The sequence below is a fragment of the Eumetopias jubatus genome, unplaced genomic scaffold, assembly GCF_037043125.1.
Source record: "Eumetopias jubatus isolate StellerSeaLion01/CBP00866 unplaced genomic scaffold, mEumJub1_p1.0 scaffold_10, whole genome shotgun sequence".
Lineage (NCBI taxonomy): Eukaryota > Metazoa > Chordata > Mammalia > Carnivora > Otariidae > Eumetopias > Eumetopias jubatus.
The window spans coordinates 119,157,172-119,178,093 of NW_028274816.1; the positions used below are offsets into that span (position 1 = coordinate 119,157,172).

General features: G+C 37.6%; 1 protein-coding gene across 12 annotated transcripts in view; it reads right to left on the reverse strand.

The window, feature by feature from the left end:
* SYNRG (synergin gamma) overlaps nucleotides 1-20,922 on the reverse strand; it is a 79,453-nt gene that overhangs the window by 33,020 nt on the left and 25,511 nt on the right. For 6 of the 12 annotated variants that reach the window (XR_003610275.2, XR_003610276.2, XM_028109141.2 and 3 more), the window contains exons 7-14: nucleotides 15,910-16,212; nucleotides 14,771-15,004; nucleotides 13,771-13,848; nucleotides 11,306-11,502; nucleotides 10,453-10,701; nucleotides 8,726-8,859; nucleotides 3,962-4,080; nucleotides 3,703-3,765 (exon numbers count right to left, since the gene is read on the reverse strand). Coding sequence is in view for 10 of the 12 variants with exons in the window: in XM_028109141.2 (XP_027964942.1) it covers nucleotides 3,703-3,765; nucleotides 3,962-4,080; nucleotides 8,726-8,859; nucleotides 10,453-10,701; nucleotides 11,306-11,502; nucleotides 13,771-13,848; nucleotides 14,771-15,004; nucleotides 15,910-16,212 (1,377 nt within the window). In the remaining 2 variants the exon portion in view is untranslated. The remainder of the gene's footprint in view (nucleotides 1-3,702; nucleotides 3,766-3,961; nucleotides 4,081-8,725; nucleotides 8,860-10,452; nucleotides 10,702-11,305; nucleotides 11,503-13,770; nucleotides 13,849-14,770; nucleotides 15,005-15,909; nucleotides 16,213-20,922) is intronic. The other 6 variants (XM_028109150.2, XM_028109151.2, XM_028109149.2 and 3 more) reach the window with 3 other exon arrangements.

Genomic DNA, 20,922 nt, shown 5'->3' on the forward strand with positions numbered 1-20,922 from the left:
TTTTCATCATTTTTTAGAGAAAATAGGTAAAATGTATTTCCAATAAATAAACTGACTCAAGATGCTGATAAAAATCTAGACCCATGATTCTAAATAGAGTTCCTTTTATTATCAGAGTAACATTATCACTCATAAGTATGAGGTTAGAATGCAGATGATCTCAGTTTTTCTAATGCTGTGTGAAGGTCTTCCATAAAATCCACTAGGTTTTACCAAGTAATGAAAATCAAGAGATAAACCAAAATATAAATGTAGATATACCAACATCACTTATGTGAAAATACAAGTGCTAAATCCTGGAGAGTTATAAACTAAAATATAGGCTTTAATTTCTTTGTCCATTTTTAAAATTCTATTTGTCCCTAAAAAGGAGATATAGAAACAGATGAGCTATAAAAGTATATTTCAAACCAAAATCTAATTCTTAAAACTGTCATTAAAATAAAACAGTCTTTAAATATATTGTTTGTAACATGATATACTTTGATATATCATAAGAAGAAAGCACAGAAAACAATGGAAGCTGATTTAATCAATTCACCAGCATAATTCATCAACAGAGAGAAATCTATTTAATATTATTAGGGAAATTTTAGAAAGAGAGGAACAGCATTCAAAATTTCTGTATTTTGTTTTTAAGACATACCACTAATAAAACTCAAGTCAATTTCACAAACTGACAGGAGAAGCAGATGTAAAACTTTAAAAAATCACCGCACAATTTTGGATAAGTATATTACTGATAATATTTGTATCATTTCTGTAAATGAAAACGTAACAAGCAGCCAATTTAGTCACAGTCTAAATTTTTGATGCGCTGCTTTGAAATTATCTGTGAAATTGACAAGTTTTGCTTTGTTATTTTTAAAAAGAAATCACCACAGCAAACTAAACTTACTGATGAATTGTAAATGTTTCCATTAGAAATGTAAGCTGTGTGAAAGGGTCAGAAAGAAATAAAAATGGGTGGGTTTACAAGTTCAAAAACAAAGGGAATTTGGGGGCAAATAAATTAGTTGCAGGCATTGGAAGTTTGCATATCAGAGGGTACATTAATCCTCTGAATCCCCATAAATTCCCCTCCCTCTCTACTTGCCACTTTTTAGGCCCTAAAAACATTTCAAAAGAGGTCACTTTTTGCTAAAACTTCAGTAAGAAGGGTCACTTCTCCATACACAGTATTTCTCTCATCTCCTTAAATTTATGCCTTAAAACTGTAGGGGTAGGAAAAAAGGAAATAACATTAATCTCTGTCACTTGGTGACCTACGAAACCCACAGTTCTGAACACAATACTACATGATTTTTCATAAATTCTAAGACACTAATATACTTGATGCATTCAGGCCAATGTATTTTTAATGAAAACAGAATAAAATATATTCTTCTAAAATGAACAAAGAGTTGGCACCTCTACCTGGAACTCTAAGTTAAGGCAGGAATGAAAGCAAGCCAACAAACATGGCAGCAACAATATGGGGTTCTATTACTAAAGTACTAATAAAAGCAGCACTAAGGTACTGCTTCCATTTTGATGGCACCACTGTCTTTCTCAGGAATAACATACCTATGATATGATGATTAATACCGCCCTACATAAAGAACTCTGATATTAAACCATGCTCTTTACTCCAAAGTTGCCTTGGCCCAAGAGGTAGGTGAGGAAAGCACTGCTGGGAGTCAAACCCAACTAACAAGCCAAAAGTTCCTCTGGGTGTGTGGGTGTGTGGGTGTGTGGGTGTGTGGGGGTGTGGGGGTGTGGGTGTGTGTGTGTGTGTGTGTGTGTGTGTGTGTGTGTGTTTGAGATTTATTTATTTATTATTTTAGAGAAAGCATGTGAGTGAGCAGGGGGAGGGGCAGAGGGAAAGAGAATCCTGAAGCAGACTCCCTGCTGAGTGCAACCCCAGGACCAAGATCATGACCTGAGCTGAAATCAAGAGTTGGCCCTCAACAGACTGAACCACCCAGGTACCCCAAGTTCCTCTAAGGTTTATCTTTGTACTCCTAGTGCCTAACACAGGCACTGAGGAAAAAAGTTATTACATCCTAAAGGCTTGAATGAAACAAGGAAACACTTCTAGAACTTAACAGCTATAAGGGACGGAATATTTTTAGAACCGGTGGGTCTTTCTTTTTAGAGATATTTAAATAGTACACTTAAAAAATTTTTTTCTAAAGATTTATTTTTGCAACAGAGAGAAAGTGCACACAAGCAGCGGGAACAGCAGAGGGAGAGGGAGAAGCAGGCTCCCTGCCGCCAAGCAGGGGGCCTGATGCAGGGTTCCATCCCAGGACCGTGGGATCATGACCTGGGCGGAAGGCAGACGTTTAACCAACTGAGCCACCCAGGCGCCCTAAGCAGTACACTTTTCCCCTCAACTTTCACACATACATTACCTTTCCCATAATCTCCTCTCACCTCCCCCCCCCCCGCCACTCCCACCCTCTTGGACAGAAGGGTGAGAACAAATGATTATCAAAGGATGTTTCAAATTTGAGCACTCAATACACAAAGGTAGAATATGGCACTGTACTGAGGAAGAAATCCTGAGAGTACACAAATATCACAGCATGTGCAGTTAAGCTTTGAAGGACATAATTTGACCTATGGATTATCTAAACCCTACACATCAGGTTAGGATTTAACCACAAATGTAACTTCCAGTCTTTAAACATACAGCTCTCAAACTATCATTCTATATTCCCTTCTACTCTCTTTAAGCCCTTCTATAAATCCCTCTTACCTCATCTTATTATAGACAATTTTGAAAATCTTGAAAAGACTGGTTGCTACCTTTTCCATAGTCCACAGACTGACAACAGTTCAAGTTCTTGTTAAACATTAAAATAACTGAGACCAATCACAGCCCTCCAATTGATACAGAAGTCTAACTTGGCTTGAAGGCTTCCAGTGAAAGGGAACGCAGCACTAGCTTCAAAAGAAATTGCCTTGGGGGTGCCTGGGTGGCTCAGTTGTTAAGCGTCTGCCTTCGGCTTAGGTCATGATCCTGGGGTCCTGGGATTGAGCCCCACATTGGGCTCCTTGCTCTGCGGGAAGCCCGCTTCTCCCTCTCCCACTCCCCCTGCTTGTGTTCCCTCTCTCGCTGTGTCTCTGTCAAATAAATAAATAAAATCTTTTAAAAAAAAAGAAACTGCCTCAATTTGGGGTTTGCCCTAAATTTTAGAAAATAATTTCCAATAGCTGAACCACATTTTGTTTCCTCATAATTTCCACAGGCACAAAGCCAAAAAACCCTCACACACACACACACAATATTATAAAGACATGTTCAGGAGTATCACTGAAAGAACCATCAAAAATATTTTTTATTAAAAATGGAGGGGTGTCTGGCTGGCTTAGTCAGAAGAACATGCGACTTTTGGATCTTGGGGCCACGAGTTCAAGTCCCATGTTGGGTGTAGAGATTACTTAAAATAAATAAAATTTTTAAAAAATTGAAGTAATTTAGGGGCGCCTGGGTGGCTCAGCCAGTTAAGCGTCTGCCTTCGGCTCAGGTCATGATCCCAGGGTTGTGGGACCCAGCCCCGCGTCAGGCTCCCTGTTCAGCAGAAAGCCTGTTTCTCCCTCTCCCTTTGCCTGCCGCTCTGCCTACTTGTGCTCTCTATCTCTCTGCCAAATAAATAAATAAAAATCTTAAAAAAAAATGAAGTAATTTATCCATTTAAGGAATCAAAAACTTACCTGAAGATTTACTCTCTGCTGTCTGTTCAAGTTCTCTGAAAGCACTGTATTTATCACCAGGCTCTATGATGAAAAGACAGAAAGTCCATTAAGTTTAAGAACCTTGAGATTAAAACTCAAGGAAGTAAGGCAGGCAGACTGGGTTAACCAAACCATACATATTTGACACGTGGTGTAAGCATTCTATACATTTCTCACAAAAGGCCGCCACTAAAAAGGTTTACATTCATAGGTTTATGAATTGATAATGTGTTTTTACCTCCAAATGGAACAGTATTTTCAGAGGACTTGTCAGCTGTAATTCCTTTAAACACAGCATATTTATCCATCGAAGTTGATGCTTTAGTTCCAGGAAGTGGCATCAACAAAGAAGGGGCACTATAAGGGAAAATGAAATATTTCTTAATGACTAGAACATTGAATCCTTCCCTTATCATCAAGTAGAAGCTTAGAATTAAAATGGGGAACAGGCACCTGGTTAAAATTCATGGCTCCCTGCTTTAAAAGTTAGAAACTATTTATATTCACCACAGAGATGAAAAAACATTTTTTTTAAACATCCTTTTTCTTGTAAAAATATCCTGACACACCGACCACGTGATAATTCTTTGTTTGCTTATCTGAAGAGGGGTCAGACCCACACTGACCATCTTATCACCTAAGTCACAAAAACAGTTGGAATGGCTTTGGAAATAGATTCTCATCGAATGATGAACCTCCTAGAATTTTAACTTAAGGTCCATAAAATTGCAAAAGTGAACTGTTCCAAATATGTACACCCAATATTTTAGAGTAAATTCTGTTAACCTTCATATAAATTATTCTTTGAAATGGGTTCAGAACTCACAGGTAGAATAGTTAAGATAAACATCTATTTATGAAATGTTGTTCAAGCCAAGATGTAAATTGTTCTTATTTGATCTTAGTGCATTGCTTACTGGCAGAAGTTCACACATCTGATAAGCAGCAGTGGAGTTAATATAATTTACATTTTTACAAGGACCACATCAGCGGTTCCAGAAGCTATCTCTGTAGCAAAACAACAATCACTTCAAAATTAGATAAAGATACTTTTGCCTGTGGACATATTTCTCGCTGGATGGAAAAATAGTGTAATGAGTAGTATCTGTGTGGGTAATTCTTGGATGGCTTAAACACATACTATAAAAGCACAGCTTTTTTTTTTTTTCCTTATCACACCCAGGCAGCTCCCTGGAAGAACAACTTTACATATGAATGACTACATTCCACCACTAGTTTGTGTCATTCAATACCACACACACAAGTTATATAAATGGATTTCTACTGAGTTCTTTGCCCAGAAGAAAAATCTTTCCACAGTCATTTAAATCGTCTTATCAGTGACCTACAAGCAAGGTAAAAAACCCAGCTCTTTGCACATGCATGCTAATGGAGGTCCACAGTGCTTTAGGACTTAGTGTTATCAAATATAATTTCACATCACTACCAAACAGCTGCGATATATTTGATCTTGACAAACAGGTCATCATCTATACATTATAGGTGGATTTTTTAAGTTCCATAAGCAATTAAACTACAACTCATTGAATAACATGTTACATATAAATAAAAGTAATTAATGTTTGAGGGAGGAAAAAATCACAAAGTTGAACAACCTATTTGTTTTTCATGAACTGCCAACTTTAGCTACGGTCTTATAAAGCCCACTGGTAAAATCTACTAAATGTGACATATAATTATTAATTTTAAAATTATTTTCAGCATTTGAAAAAAATAGAGGAACTTCAGGTAACGAAATACTGACTGAAGTCAACAAAATTCCACTCAAAAAAAAGCTGACTCAGACTGTAATTTTATGCATATTACAAATGAATAATTCATTCTAGTTCTCTGAAATTATTTAAAAAAACCAAACTGTAAACACCATGACAGTGTTTAGGCCAGTTATATAAAGTGCATATCTATTCCAAATGTGAAAACTGTAATTTCTACTATTTAATATTAGTGAAAGATACTCAGTGAGAGAGGCACATTGTTTTAAAATTTAAGAACCTGCATTCTACTGAAAGATAAGACTTCAGAGAATTTGGCTACCAAACAAAAAAGTATTTTGCTTTTTCTCTAGCGCATCCATTTCTTTTACAATCACTCCATGTTTCTGTCATAGATGATTTTACTTAGTTGCTTACCCTGCTAAAGGTAGAGACATTTTAGACAACAGGCTTGAGCCACGGAAACTTTTTTTTTTTTTTAAAGATTTTATTATTTATTTATTTGAGAGAGTGAGAGACAGAGAGCACGAGAGGGAAGAGGGTCAGAGGGAGAAGCAGACTCCCCGCTGAGCAGGGAGCCCGATGTGGGACTCGATCCTGGGACTCCAGGATCATGACCTGAGCCGAAGGCAGTCGCTTAACCAACTGAGCCACCCAGGCGCCCTGAGCCACGGAAACTTAATCAAGGCAAAAAGGCTCACAGCGACCACCTGGCTGAATACAGACAGGGCCATCAGTCCACTCAGCTCAAAATATCCACAGGCCCTAACACACCAGTGGGCTACTTGGCATCGCCACCAAATAGGGAAAATTCCATCTGTGGCCATACTTCCCCATCATCCCCCTTTAAAAACGGCCCCCACCCACTGCCTAGTGGCAGATGGTCTCTCCTTTGCTGTCCTGCCTGATGCTCCCTTGCGGTGTATTCAATCAACTTCTATCTCCTTTATTCTACCAGGGGTGAATCCTTTCACAGCCCTGCATCACGGGCCGCCACGGGCCGCCACTGCCTTCCACCCTATTGTCACCCCACATCTGGGGTCTGATTGGAGAGACACCACACTAAATACTGCCACTTAAAAAGTAAAATGAAGCTAACCAACTCAAAACCCCTACACCTTAATCCTTTTTGAACTATTTTAGCATCGGTACCCCATGTCTGTGGTGTCTACTGTTCCAGGCTCCCCAGTGCCCGGCTCACAGTTAAGTATTTTGTGAATGCATAAATGAATGACACTGCTGACTTCCAGATCCCCTTTCATGCCGACTCAAGGGCTAGCTATTTCTCCTCTGACATCCAGTTCGACAACGCGTCTGACCCACTTCTCAGACGCACACTTTTCAGTGCCTTACTCTAAACCCAGAGTACCCCTCAGCAGCTCACCACAGGATCACAATGGCAGCTGAATTTACCCACACAGTAGCAGGGATCACTTTCCTCAGGCCACTTCTTATCTCTAAAACACTTTACAGATTACGTCACAAATCATAAGCCATCCCACATTGTTGCTGCCCTTAACTAATGAGATTTTTTTTTTTTCACAGACTAACAATACTCTCCACTCCAGCCTACTTAACACCTTACTTGGCTTTTCATCTTCTTGGACAAATAATGCCCATTTTTTGCTTAAAAATGTTACCCAAGGGGCGTCTGGGTAGTTCATCGGTTAAGAGTCTGAGTCATTGGGCGCCTGGGTGGCTCAGAGGGTTAAGCATCTGCCTTCGGCTCAGGTCATGATCCCTGGGTCCTGGGATCAAGTCCCGCATTGGGCTCCCTCCTGGGTTGGGGAGCCTGCTTCTCCCTCTCCTGCTCCCCCTGCTCGTGCTTTCTCTCTCTGTCAAATAAATAAATAAAATCTTTGGGAAAAAAAAAAAAGAGTCTGAGTCATGGTCTCAGCTTAGGTCTTGATCTCAGGGTTATGAGTTCAAGCCCCACGATGGGCTCCCAGTGTGGAGCCCACTTAAAAAAAGTGCTGGGGCGCCTGGGTGGCTTAGTTGGTTAAGCGACTGCCTTCGGCTCAGGTCATGATCCTGGAGTCCCAGGATCGAGTCCCACATCAGGCTCCCTGCTCAGCAGGGAGTCTGCTTCTCCCTCTGACCCTCCCCCCTCTCATGTGCTCTCTCTCATTCTCACTCTCTCAAATAATATATAAATAAAATCTTTAAAAAAAATTAAAAAAAAAAGTGCTGCCCAAAGCAGTCTCACCTAGAAATCATCATTTAACAAATATCCCTGTAAAATAAACTCATAATATGGAATACAGATCATTAACTAGGGAATTCATTATACATGTACACCCACACAAAGACTGAAGGACCAATTCTAAGAGAATCTTATCAGATAAATACCCAGATAAAGCTAAGCTTCTTTAGAGCAGGAATTGCGTTTTCTGCTTATGTAGTTCTAGTGCCTACCCCAGTGTCTGGCATATAGCAGATGGTTAAGTAAATGTTTTTCAGTGAGTAAATAAACAATGAGTGTGGATTCTTAGACATGAGCAAAACGTTTTCATGTAAGCATGGAAGTAATCAAGTCAGAACTGAAAAAAAGTCTACAACGTATGACTATGTATGAAAGTAAACTATTATGTGGAGATAATGCCACACAAAATTGCTAATAACCCATATATCTTGGATCTGGCCACCATCTTAAAGTTTCACCCACTGAGAGTGTTTTTTTTTCCCAGAGGAGTAAACCACTAATTTGATGAATCTGGTTTATAACCTTCATACTGTAACACATTCATCCAGTAATCCTTTATTAATTACATAATATGGTTAAGTACTACAAATATAGCCATGAAAGACTGTCTTCAGGTACGACAGCCTAGTAAGGGAAACAGGTAAACCAGTAACCAGGGCACAGATCTCTATAAGGCACCAGGGCAGTAAAAAGGGAAGGGCCCTCATCTTTGAGGTGGCAATTAATGCAGAGGGATTTAGTAAAAACTTTCTATGTTAAACTGATTTTTGAAATAGAACCAGAATGAACTATAGAGAGAATTTCAGATTGAAGAAGGTAAAAGGTCAGAAGCCTGAAAAAGCAGGATCAGTTTGGAGTCGTTCTGGCATCGCTGGAGCATAAGCTGTGCAGGAAGGGCAATGGTCAAGAGAACAGGCAGCGGCCAGAGCATACACAGCCTTTTTCCAGGCCAAGCAGAGCTGACAGAGTTGGTGGTGCTAAGGGAGAGGGCGCGGAGCCACAAATAAATGGATGCCTCTTTCTCATTTATTAAACACAATGTTAACTATATTCAACCCTTTTATACCTGTTTCCATGCTGGGAATTACTTGTTTTTGAAGAAGCAGGCAACTCTTGGAAATCACTGAATGAGTCATCAAGGGAGCCTGACTTAGAAGCATCTTGAAAATCCTGGAAGTCATCTTCTTCTGGTTTTACCACCTAGGTGTATAGAGGACATTTAAATAGAGAGAATTGATAAAAGAGTAAATAACAAATTTACAACTGTCAAACTCAAAAACTACCTTTTAAATCTCCCAGTTTAGGTACCTAAATTAGGTAGGCATGACTATCTAATTTTAGAAGAACACACTTTAGATATAACACCAACTCAAGTATCTAAAGCAAGGATCTGTCTTGTATTTTTTTTATTTTGGGAGGTGGTGGGAGGGTCACAGGGAGAGGGAGAGAGAGAATCTTAAGCAGACTTCACCCCCAGTGTGGAACCTGATGCGTGGCTCAAACTCACGACCTGAAATCGTGACCTGAGCCAAAATCAAGAGTCAGAAGTTGAACTGACTAAGCCACCCAGGTGCCCCTGTCTTGTATTTTTATTTTATTTATTTATTATTTATTTTTGAAGATTCCACTTATTTGTTTGAGAGAGAATGAGAGAGCACAAGATGGGGAGGGTCAGAGAGAGAAGCAGACTCCCCGCCAAGAAGGGAGCTCGATGCAGGACTCAATTCCGGGACTCCAGGATCATGACCTGAGCCGAAGGCAGTCGCTTAAAGGTGCCCCCCGTCTTGTACTTTTAGCTACTCTCTTGTACAAATGGTAAAAGACTGGTTTAAAGAACTAATCTACACAATTTTAAAGCAGCTGAATCACATTTATTACTGAGAACCTGCCATCTTTAAAAAACATTTTACACACGATATAAATTACAAAAGTGATACAAGCTTGTTATAATCCATTAGTATATGTACAAAGTCAACAATGAACACTGACTCCTAATCACATGCTCTGGAAGTAAGTACTGTGAACAGTTCATTTGTTTTATAGAAAAATGAGCTTATACTATGTTGTTCTGCACTTTAAAAAAAAGATGTAATTATAATGTGGACATTTTTTCCATGTTGTACATGTAGTAGTTCCTTCATTTTAATGATCAAATAGTTTACCACTATATAGATGAAGCAAAACTTATTTACCCTCCTTCTTCTGAGGGACATTTAGCTATTTCTAACTTTTTACTCTAACAAACAATGCTGTAACAAATATCCTTGCATATTTTTGTTAATCTGAGTTACTATTTCTATGGGATAGATTCCTAATAGTGTGACTGCTAGGTCAGAATATACAGACATTTAGAATTTGGGCAGCTATTGCCAAACCTGCCTTCTAAGAAGGCTGTACCAGCAAACCATTTTCCTTGACACTATTATGTTTTCTAAACTTTTTGCTAATCTGAGAAGTGAAAAGTAAATGGAAGCATTTGAATTTCAGGTTTACTAGCTTTTCCAAAAGACACAATCTAAGAATTTAGTTAACCTCATTAAGCTTGATGTTTAAAATGTATATACTATAAAGAACTATATAAACTTATAGCCAAAATTCAAATCTCTTAAGGCTTAAGAAATTTCTTCATTTTTTTTAAATAATGAGAAATGAAATTTTGTATTGTTTTACTTCTGTTTAATTTTCACCTCCAGTGTCCATCATAATACAACAATCTTCTCTGCATCCTTGGGAAAAAAGCTGCCAGATTCACTTTCAGAGATTATATGGAATATGCACAGCTTCTCCACTCACCTGATTTGCAGGGTAAGTTGGCATGAAGCCACTGGAAGCCTGGGCTGCAGCTCCCCCAACTGGTCCAACAAGGTTAATGCCCATGACTGGCTGTCCGAGGTTGAGGGGTATGGAGCCTGCAGGGCCTGAAGACATCCCAGTTGGCTGACTCACCGCAGTAGGCAAAGTCATAGGAAAGCCACTTAAAGTTGGAATAGGAGCAGCTGGAAATTGGTTTAAAGCATCAGGACTCATGGCAGGAACACCCCTCTATACAGAATAGAAGGAAAATGGAAACATTTTAGGGGATTGAAAACCACATATAATCTAAATCCAGCAAAGGGAGACCTAAATGTAAAATCTGTAGTCCTGATAGCTTTCTACCCTGAGTCCCAAAACTCATGAATTTGACACAAGAAAATAACTTACAAGGTTCATGTAAACCTAATATCAAAGAAATAGTTAACACAGCTCGATGGTGACACTGTACTTTCTGACAAGTTTGGTTAATTCATTATAATCAAATCATTTAAAATGATTCTGTATTATGAGAAAAATTGTTACCAGACCAAGAATACTTAAATCTAAGGAATTTTAAAAAAGGACTTCAGAAACAAGAAGAGTAATTTCATCTATTATTGAATAACTTTCAAGTTCAGAAAGGATACAGTTAGGTCAGAGAACGTTAATATACTAAACAGTCTTTAAACAAAAGAATATTTTGCTAGTATGTGCATCATATAAAACTCTACATCTCTGAGTACTGTATCCTAAAAATAATCTAAATTTTAATGTACAAGGAGTTCTACAAGGTTGTAGTCAATAGGATTTATATTGAAAAGTTATTTGATCAAACTTAAGAAACAATGTCTACCTGTGTTACTGCTATCATGGCGAGAACAGTATAAAGTTCTTCCTTAGTAAGTTTGCCAGGTGTAGTTCGATTAGCTAAGGCCCATATCTGTCCAAGAGTTTCCCTGGGAAGTCCAGATGACATCAGGATGGGATAAAGTTTAGCAGTATCTATTCCAGTTGGAGTCATTGTGATTTCTAAAATTTTCTTATACGCATCTATCAAAGGAAAGACCAGATTACAAATGTAAACATATTAAAAATGATTGCTCTTCTTTGTTGTCATTGTTGCTTACACAAGAATAATCTTAAGTCGAACTGCTTTAACAGAACTGAAGCCATGTCAGGGTTTGAATTGCTGTAAAGGTTATTCAAATGGAACTTTCCAACACACAGAGCCTACAGCTTAGAAGACAGGTTGGAACTTGGTCCTGAAGATGAAGATTTGGGGCTAAAGGTCAGAGAAAGTCTTAAAATTCAGAAGATAGTAACAATACTAAGATGGAGGTGGTATAAATAGATGCTTTGTACTTTAAAAGAGAAGTTGTAGAGTAATGATGGTGGGAATAGTTTGAAAATAGCAGTAGGGAGGCGAGAACTGCACCAATACCACCTGTCTCCTCCCCCAGTGAATTAGAGGCTATGAGCAAAAATAGTACTGGGTAAGGTGCTATGGGAATAGAGCCTTCAGAGAAAGCAATTTTCAGTCAAGTTGATAAAGCAGAATACATGTTTCAAAAAAAAGGGAAGGAACTGCTGAGGAGTTTTTCCACAATCAAATGGGGTTTCTGAAGGACAAACTGGGAAAAGCTCTTAGAGATGAGGTTGCCATATAAAACAGAGGATGCTAATATCACATGGGACATACTTTTATACTAAACATTTACTATTTATCTGAAATTCAAAATTGAATGGATGTTATATACACTTATTTGCTAAATCTGGCAACCCTAGTTAGATGAGTTTTGGAGGATGACAGTGGGTAGGGCTAAGGCAGACAGAAAAAAAAAATGTTTAAAGCAAAAAATTTACATCCCGGATTTGAATATGGATTATAGGTTAGTAGGCTGGCTATAAGAACACATATTTTGGCTAGGAAATTATGTGTGCATGTATGTTTGGAAGGAGGGAGAAATACAAGCTGGCAGAAAATGGAAGGAACTCCAAAATATATCAGATCTGGGTTTGTTTTTTTTTTTTTTTAAGATTTTTGTTTTTTTTAATTGATTTGACAGAGAGAGACACAACGAGAGAGGGAACACAAACAGGGGGAGTGGGAGAGGGGAAAGCAGGCTTCCCTCTGAGCAGGGAGCCTAATGTGGGGCTCAATCCCAGGACCTGGGATCATGACCTGAGCCAAAGGCAGACGCTTAACGACTGAGCCACCCAGGCGCGCCAAGATGCGGGTTTTGTTTGTTTGTTTGGCTTGAAGACACAGAGTAAGAAGATGCAAACTGTCTAATGGGCACTTGGAAGAAAACCTATTATTTTTATGTACAACTGAAGTCCCATAGGATTTGGGAAAATTAGCCTTTCAATTGGTGAGTATTTTGATTATAATGTAAAGTAGACATTACTGGTTTTTCCCCAAAAAGAAGTTCAGCTACAATTTTCCAGGGACTGGCAAAATACAGCAAACTGAACATGTTACAATATATTAAGATTAACACATGCTGCTATAATAGTCATTACTGTGGGCACATCAGCCATGGCTCAACAGAGTATTTCCTCGTATCAACTGAATACTATCACAAAATATACACCTTAGGGATTTTTTTGGCTCCGCAGTAATAATACACATAAAGTAAAAAGTAAACACCACCATCCAATGTTGTAAAAGATGCTACTTGGTCTTTTACTTCACATATTATAAGTCATAAGACAAATATATTTTAAAATATAAAAATTAATCACGAGTTCAGAAAATTACATTAAATGTATTAGTACTTTTTTTTTTTTAATTTTATATATTTATTTACGAGAGAGCGAGAGAGCACAAGCAGGGGGAGCAGCAGAGGAGAGGGAGAAGCAGGCTCCCCACTGAGCAGGGAGCCTGACGTGGGGCTCAATCCCAGGACCCCAGGATCATGACCTGAGCCGAAGGCAGACACTTAACCAACTGAGCCACCCAGACGCTCGTATCAGTACTATTCTTGAGAGGTTATTAATAATCTATGAAATAACAATATCTTTTAAAGCATGATACATCTAAGCGAAGCTTTTAGAAATAAAAGTCTATGATGGTCAATAAAACATTAAAGCAAAACATTTCTCCCACATTTATATAGCTATTTCACATATAAGGCTGTCTTTAGAAATATCAGATCTTTTAAATTTTCTGTACTCTTTCAGAAAAAAATAAACAAGAAAAAAGTTAAAATTCCTTCTGCATATTTTGTAACCACAACAGTAGATATTCACAACTCTGTTTTCAACACTTTAAGTGAAAGATCCAGACGGGAATCCTGGACAAAGCAGCTTTTTTACCTGGAACCAAATTCTCATTGTAAATCCAAGGAGGCATTCTGGGCTGAACAGGATCCTGTGAGGGAAATACTCCCACACCTAGGAGATAAGAAACATTATTTAATGTACATAACGGTCCATGCAGATGATGGGGAAATTGCACTGAGCCACCCTTTTTTATAAGAAGAGCGCTGGCTGAAGATACTAAAAAAAAGTCACCAATACAATTAAAAGATTTGGTTTCTAAACAACTCTGTACATTAACTATGTCATAAAGAGAAAGCGAAAACAACTAAGATGTACCAAATCAATATTCTGAATCACATAAGGCTTGCAGCATTTCACATGTATCACAAATTAAAGGAGAAAACATGACGGCCAGTGGTTTAAAAATTACACATGTAAAAAAAATGTAATTGGCTCAAGCTTTCCTTGCAGCTTTTCATAATATTTCTTTGCAAAGTCTAATTTTTTTTAACCCAAATATGACCCTGCTGCCTTAGATATATGGGATTTTTTATTTTTATTTTGTTCAGAAAAAAATCCTCCAAAAGTCTGTCTCCTAGGCCACACAGATTCTAATTTATCTCTGCAAGCTGAGTTTATAAAAACTTGGATCTTTTAGGCAGCAGTGTGTATGATTTATTTCAGAAAAACAAAACTATTTCTCATTGGTGACTTTTCCAGTTAAATTTTCACTTTCAACCTTATGGAAGAACAGAAAGTGTAAGAGGGGAGAAAGAATTTTTATAAAATAAAAAGAAAAGAAATTTAAAATCAGGAATGATTCTGATTTAAAAAACTGGTTATCAGAAAATTTTTAAAAGGAATAACTGTGCTGAAAGAATTCAGAGCAAAATCGTAGGGGTTAATTGGAGAAAGGAATGCATTAAAAATATTTTAAGCAAAATACTGATTAGCAAAATGAAGCAGCATTCATTTGAAGATTAATGCTTAAGGTGTTAGCATTGGAGCGACATTTGGTTAAATAAACTTTTTGCTGAGTATTTCATGAGCTCACCACTCTCTTCAATGGTCAGGTTTTGGTCTGAAGTCTTTTCTGCCTCTGCAGTGGTGGTACCACTTACACGTCCATCTATAGCACCCCCGTTTTTGGTCGTTAAACTGGGATGGTTCTTACTGGAACCTGGGCCTAGGGCTTTGTGCCCAACTTCAGAGGTATTTAATTTAATTTGTTCCTGCCCAGACGTACTTATATCACAAGATACTAGGAGCTTCTCCTCCAAGGAAGGGCCTAAACAAACAGCATGAAGGGTTATTTGTATAAAATTGCAAATTTCTGATTTTTTTCCAATTATCCATTTCCATCCCCAGATTCTCAAGGGTAGGCCCTGCCACACATAATGTAAATTTTGAAATAATCCAGTCACTACATACTTGTATAGGACCTGAAAGACTTTAGAGGTTGTAGAGAACTTAAACATCATTATCTACTTTGGTTCTCAAGAATTCTATGAGCCAGCAGGTAGAATGGTATAGTGGAAGGAGAGCTACCTTAGAAATCTGACGACCTCCACAAGATAGAGACACTTCTACTCACTGCTGGGGAGGCCCTTGGCCAGTCACACACCCATCTCTGGGTGTGTTTCTACATCTGCCAACTGGGGAAGTTTGGACTAAGTACATGTTTGCTAGGATCTATGTCTCAAGAATGAAGGTGTAACTGTCCCCCCCTCCCATCTTTTCACAAGTGCTAAACTAAGGTACAGTTTAAAGATCTGTCCAAGGACACACTGACAATAAATGGAGAACCCGGGCTTCTGCCCCCCAAGTGCTCTACCACGGAACCAGAGAGAGCACTTTCTAAAGCAGCTTTTCTTGACTCATTACTCTGAACAAAATATTGGTGATTTTCTCAAACAAGAGTACTCTGTAGAAATCAGTTTGTTTTTAAAGTTTGAAGGTGGTTTAAATAGCTCTAATTTAGGAACAAAAGTTTTAAATCCTTTTTCTGGAATGGAAGGCCCCCAGAATTAAAAAATCTAGATTCTTATTTGGGTGAATTTCAAGAGTAGTCATATATTCAGGTTTTTTTTTTTTTTTTTTTTACCAACAACAGTGTATTATTCTACTTATATAAGAGAAATAAATTATCCAAGATTATCTTAAGAATGCTTTCATTAATATTCTAGGAGTTACCTGCTTTCTGTATATTGTATGAGGCTGCAGCAGTAGAGAAAGAAGGAATTTGCCCAGGGACACCATGTAAGGCAAAAGACACTGGAATCTGACCTGGAGGGAGAGGCTGTGCTCCAGCCTTCTGTGTATGCAACTGGCCAAGTGGGGTGGTGGGATGGAAAGACTGAAAAGGCTGGGAAGTGGAAGAAGGACCACAGGTGGGCACTTCAACAGGCCCCTGCATAAAGTCACTGAATTCTTCTTCATCAAGAAAGGCAGATGATGGGGAGACAGTTTTAGTAGAATGAGATGATGTGGAATAATCTGCAAAATGGAAAATGGCAATGAAACACTCAGAAATGAAAATCAGCAAGGAAAAAAGAAATTAAGATGTAGTGCAATTCCAAAAGAATATACTGAAACATAAATAGCAGAGGTGAACAAGAACTAACATGCAATGAGAGTCAAATGGAATTATGAAATGAATGAAAAACACTTTGATGTCTATTTACACACAATTTTTTTTCTTTTCAAAAAGTTTTATAGTTATTTTACATTTTGTTCAAAAACAAGAAAATTTAAACTCAAAATTTCCTTCCTTCTTTTATTAGGTTCATACCAGTTTTTTTCCCTGAGACCACTAGTAATTTACATCAAAGTGGTGATTACTTTTGACACCCAAGTCATCTGTTTAGATTACATCCTCTCAAACCAGTATGTACCACATATTAGAAAACCTACCTCCATGCTGCTGAATACATTTTGGACAGATACATACTCTGATGATTAAATTTCATTATGCCAGTTAGAAACAATGCATGATACATACTTGTCATTTTCAATATATCATGCCTAATCCATACACTTTGCATACATAGTTCACATCAGTAAAGCTACCACTTGAGGAATGAAAATTACAAAAGAACATTAAACCAAATACCAAGGTGGTATTGTAAAAAGCATAAAAATTGGGACACCATAAAGTGCTAAGTCAAACAACGCAACAATTTAAGAAAGTAAACCCTGACTGAGGACTATGTTTAAAAGACCTTTGCCTCTAAAGTCTATACACATCACTGCAGCTCTTTACTGTTAAATGTGAGATTTACTTATGTAATAAGCCTTCTCTATAGGGACTTCATTTAATAATATTATTTTTGCTTCTTCACATTCTTTTCTCAAAATCCACAAAATTTATTTTAAATAAATCAACTTTAAATACTACAGTCACACACAGATACACAGATAAAGGCAACATCACCCCTGACTATCTCCATCTCTGTCCCTCCATCGTCCGCAGCCAGCTTCAAACTGGACCATGTGCCTCTCAATCTGCCTTTTTTGTTGTTGTTGAGGTATGGCTAACACATATAGTTTCAGGTGTACAACACAGTGATTCGATAATAGTATATACACCATGAGATGATCACCACAATAAGTCTCATTACCATTTGTTACCATAGTTACAAAAAAATTTTTTTCCCTCATAATGAGAACTTTAAGCTAACTTTCAAATATGCACTACAAAATTACTGACTATAGTCCTCATGCTGTACATTACAACCCCATGACTTATTTATAACTGGAAGTTTGAGCCTCTTGAGCACCTTCACCCATTTCACCCACCTCCCACCCCCTACTTTCCTGTCAACTACCGTTCTGTTCTCCTTCCTCCGTTTTTCAGATTCCACATACAAGTAAAATCATATGGTTTGTCTTTCTCTGACTTATTTCACTTAGCCTAATACCCTCAAGATCCATCCACATTGTTTTTTTTTTTTTAAGATTTTATTTATTCATTTGAGACACAGAGATACAGAGAGAGAAAGCATGAGCAGGGAGAGAGGCAGAGGGAGAAGCAGGCTTCCCGCTGAGCCAGGAGCCCGATGTGGGGCTCGATCCCATGACCCTGGGATCATGACCTGAGCCGAAGGCAGACACTTAACCATCTGAGCCACCCAGGCACCCCAAGATCCATCCACATTGTTGCCAATGGCAAGATTCCATCCTTTTTTATGGCTGAGTAGCATTCTGTTGTATACATACACTATATCTTCTTTACCAATTCATCCATCAATGTACACTTAGGTTGCTTCCATACCCTGGCTATTGTAAATAATGCTGCAATGAATATGGGGTGTATATATTTTTTTGAGTTAGTGTTATTTTCTTTGAATAAATACACAGTAGTGGAATTGCTGATCATATGGTAGCACTATTTTTAATTTTTTGAGGAACCTTCACACTGTTTTGCATAGTGGCTGCACCAACCTACATTCCCACCAACAATGCATGAGGGTTCTCTTTCCTCCACATCCTTGCCAACACTTATTGTTTGTCTTTTTGGTGACAGTCATTCTAACAGGTATGAGGTGGTATCTCATTGTAGATTGCAATGCGATTTGCATTTCCCTAAAGATTAGTGATGCTGAGCATCTTTTCATGTGCCTGTTGACCATCTGTATGTCTTCTCTGTCAAAACGTCTATTCAGATCCTCTGCCCATTTTTTTCATCAGATTTTTTTTTTTTTTTTTTTTGCTATTCAGTTGTAGGAATTCTTTGTCTATTTTGGATATCAGCCCTTATGGATATATGATTTGCAAATATTTTCTCCCATGCAGTTGGTTGCCTTTTTATTTTGTCGATGGCTTCCTCTGCTATGCAGAAACTTTTTAGTTTGATGTTGTTCCACTTCTTTATTTTTGCTTTTGTTGCCTTTGATTTTGGAATCAGATCCAAAAAAATCACTGCCAAAATCAGTGTCAAAAGCTTACCACCTATGTTTTCTTCTAAGGGTATTATGGTTTCAGGTCTTACATTCAAGTCTTTAATCCATTTTTTTTTAAATTTTATTTATTTATTTAACTGACACAGAGAGAGAGAGAGAGACAGCTAGAGAAAGAACACAAGCAGGAGGAGTGGGAGAAGGAGAAACAGGCTTCCCGCCAAGCAGGGAGCCCGATGCGGGGCTCGATCCCAAGACCCTGGGATCATGACCTGAGCTGAAGGCAGCTGCTTAACCAACTGAGCCACCCAGGTGCCCCGTCTTTAATCCATTTTGAGTTAAGTTTTGTGTATGGTATAAGATAGTAATCTAGTTTTATTCTTTTGCATGTGGCTGTTCAGTTTTCCCAACACCATTTATTGAACAGACTGTCCTTTCCCCATTGTGTATTCTTGGTTCCTTTGTCATAAATTGACCATATATGTTTGGATTTATTTCTGGACTCTCTATTCTGTTCCACTGATCTATGTTTCTGTTTCTATGCTAGTATCATATTGTTTTGATTACTACAGCTTTGTGATATACTTTGAAATGAAGGTACGTCATGATTAGTCTTCTTTCTTAAGACTGCTTTGGCTATTTGAGGTCTTTTGTGGTTCTATACAAATTTTAGGATTGTTCTATTTCTGTAAAAAAATGCCACTGGAATTTTGATAGGAATTGCACCGAAATCTGTAGGTTGCTTTGGGTAACATGGACATTTTAATAATATTCATTTTTTCAATCCATGAGCACAAAGTATCTTTCCTTTTTTGTGTGTGTCTTCTTCAATTACTTTCATCAATGTCTTAAAGTTTTCAGTATACAGGTCTTTCATCTTGGTTAAATTTATTCCTAGGTTTTTTATTCTATTTGATGCAAGTGTAAATAAAACTGTTTTCTTAATTTTTCTGATAGTTTGCTGTTAGTGTACAGAAGTGCAACAGATTTTTACATATTGACTTTGTACTCTATAAGTTCACTGAATTCATTTACTAGTTCTACCATTTTTTTGGTGGTCGTTAGGGTTTTCTACACGTAAACCTTCTTCACATTTTTAACTACTTTTAATTGCTTTAACATTTACTAAAGTCTAATGCCACAGGAGCAGTCTTTTTAAAAAAGGCTCTCATCTGAAAAATGGGGACACCACATGCTTCTCTTTGGGACACTTCTCCTTTGGATTCATAAAATAGAATCTTCAATGCTTCCAGGTTTTATGAAAGATGCAAAAATGAATATCCAAAACTGTCTTAATTAATTTTGTTAAAAAAAAAAAGCCATGACCCAGTGAATTCCCACCCCTCCTAAAAATGGTTATGAGAGTGTGGATTTAAGTTCTCAATTTGGGTTCTCAGACCAGCACTGGTAGAAAATAGTAATAATGGAAAACGGAGAGCTACTATGAGTATTTTTTAAATGAACCCTAAATGTTTACCAGCAATAAGGCGGCAAATGCTAAACCAATGTTTCTTTGCATTTGACTAGAATTATGTTAATCTATGTGATATATATGTTTGGCTTATAAACTCTCACAGTGATATATATGATTAAGAAGAAGTATAAAATTATGTGATAGTTTGTATATTCCACATTTTAAGGTAAACAGTCAGTGGGGGCAGGAGGATTAATAGATGCCTTTGGTGGGTAAAAGGCTGAAACTCTTTTTATGTACTTTAGGCCTAGGTATAAGTCCCTAACTGGAGAAGCTCTGAAAACTTCTTGGGCTTGCTTCAAAAAATCTTTTTTTGGGTAAGTATAAAGCAGTTAACTAGAAACAGGTAACTGCATGCATGTTGACAGAATTCATGAGACCACTTAAACATCAAAACAATTTATTAACAATGAGATTGATAAACTATACCTAGTTGTCCAAAGAGGGCATTTGTCCAAAAAGGTTTGCCCTAACAATGACCATTCATCTCTGCCTTCTTCTAAGTTCCACGCAGGGTCCAGTTTCAAGCATTCCAGTATCTATTTTTCAATTACTTCCTGAGTGGTTATTTAGCTTATAATTTTCATTTTTATTTATGTTTTTCCCTTCTGAACTCAATCTGACTGCTATATCCATTCTCTTTTCAAGCTTGCTATATATTTTACTTTGGGGAACATTTGGAATGAGAATCTGAGTATATAATCTAACAAGCGAATTTAATAGGCCAGAGTTAAAGCTGTCCCAGAAAGTCAAGAACTGGTAACTGTGCCAGTATTAGATTATTCCCTACTGATATCACCTATAAAAGGTACAAGAGTCTAAGATAAAATTTAT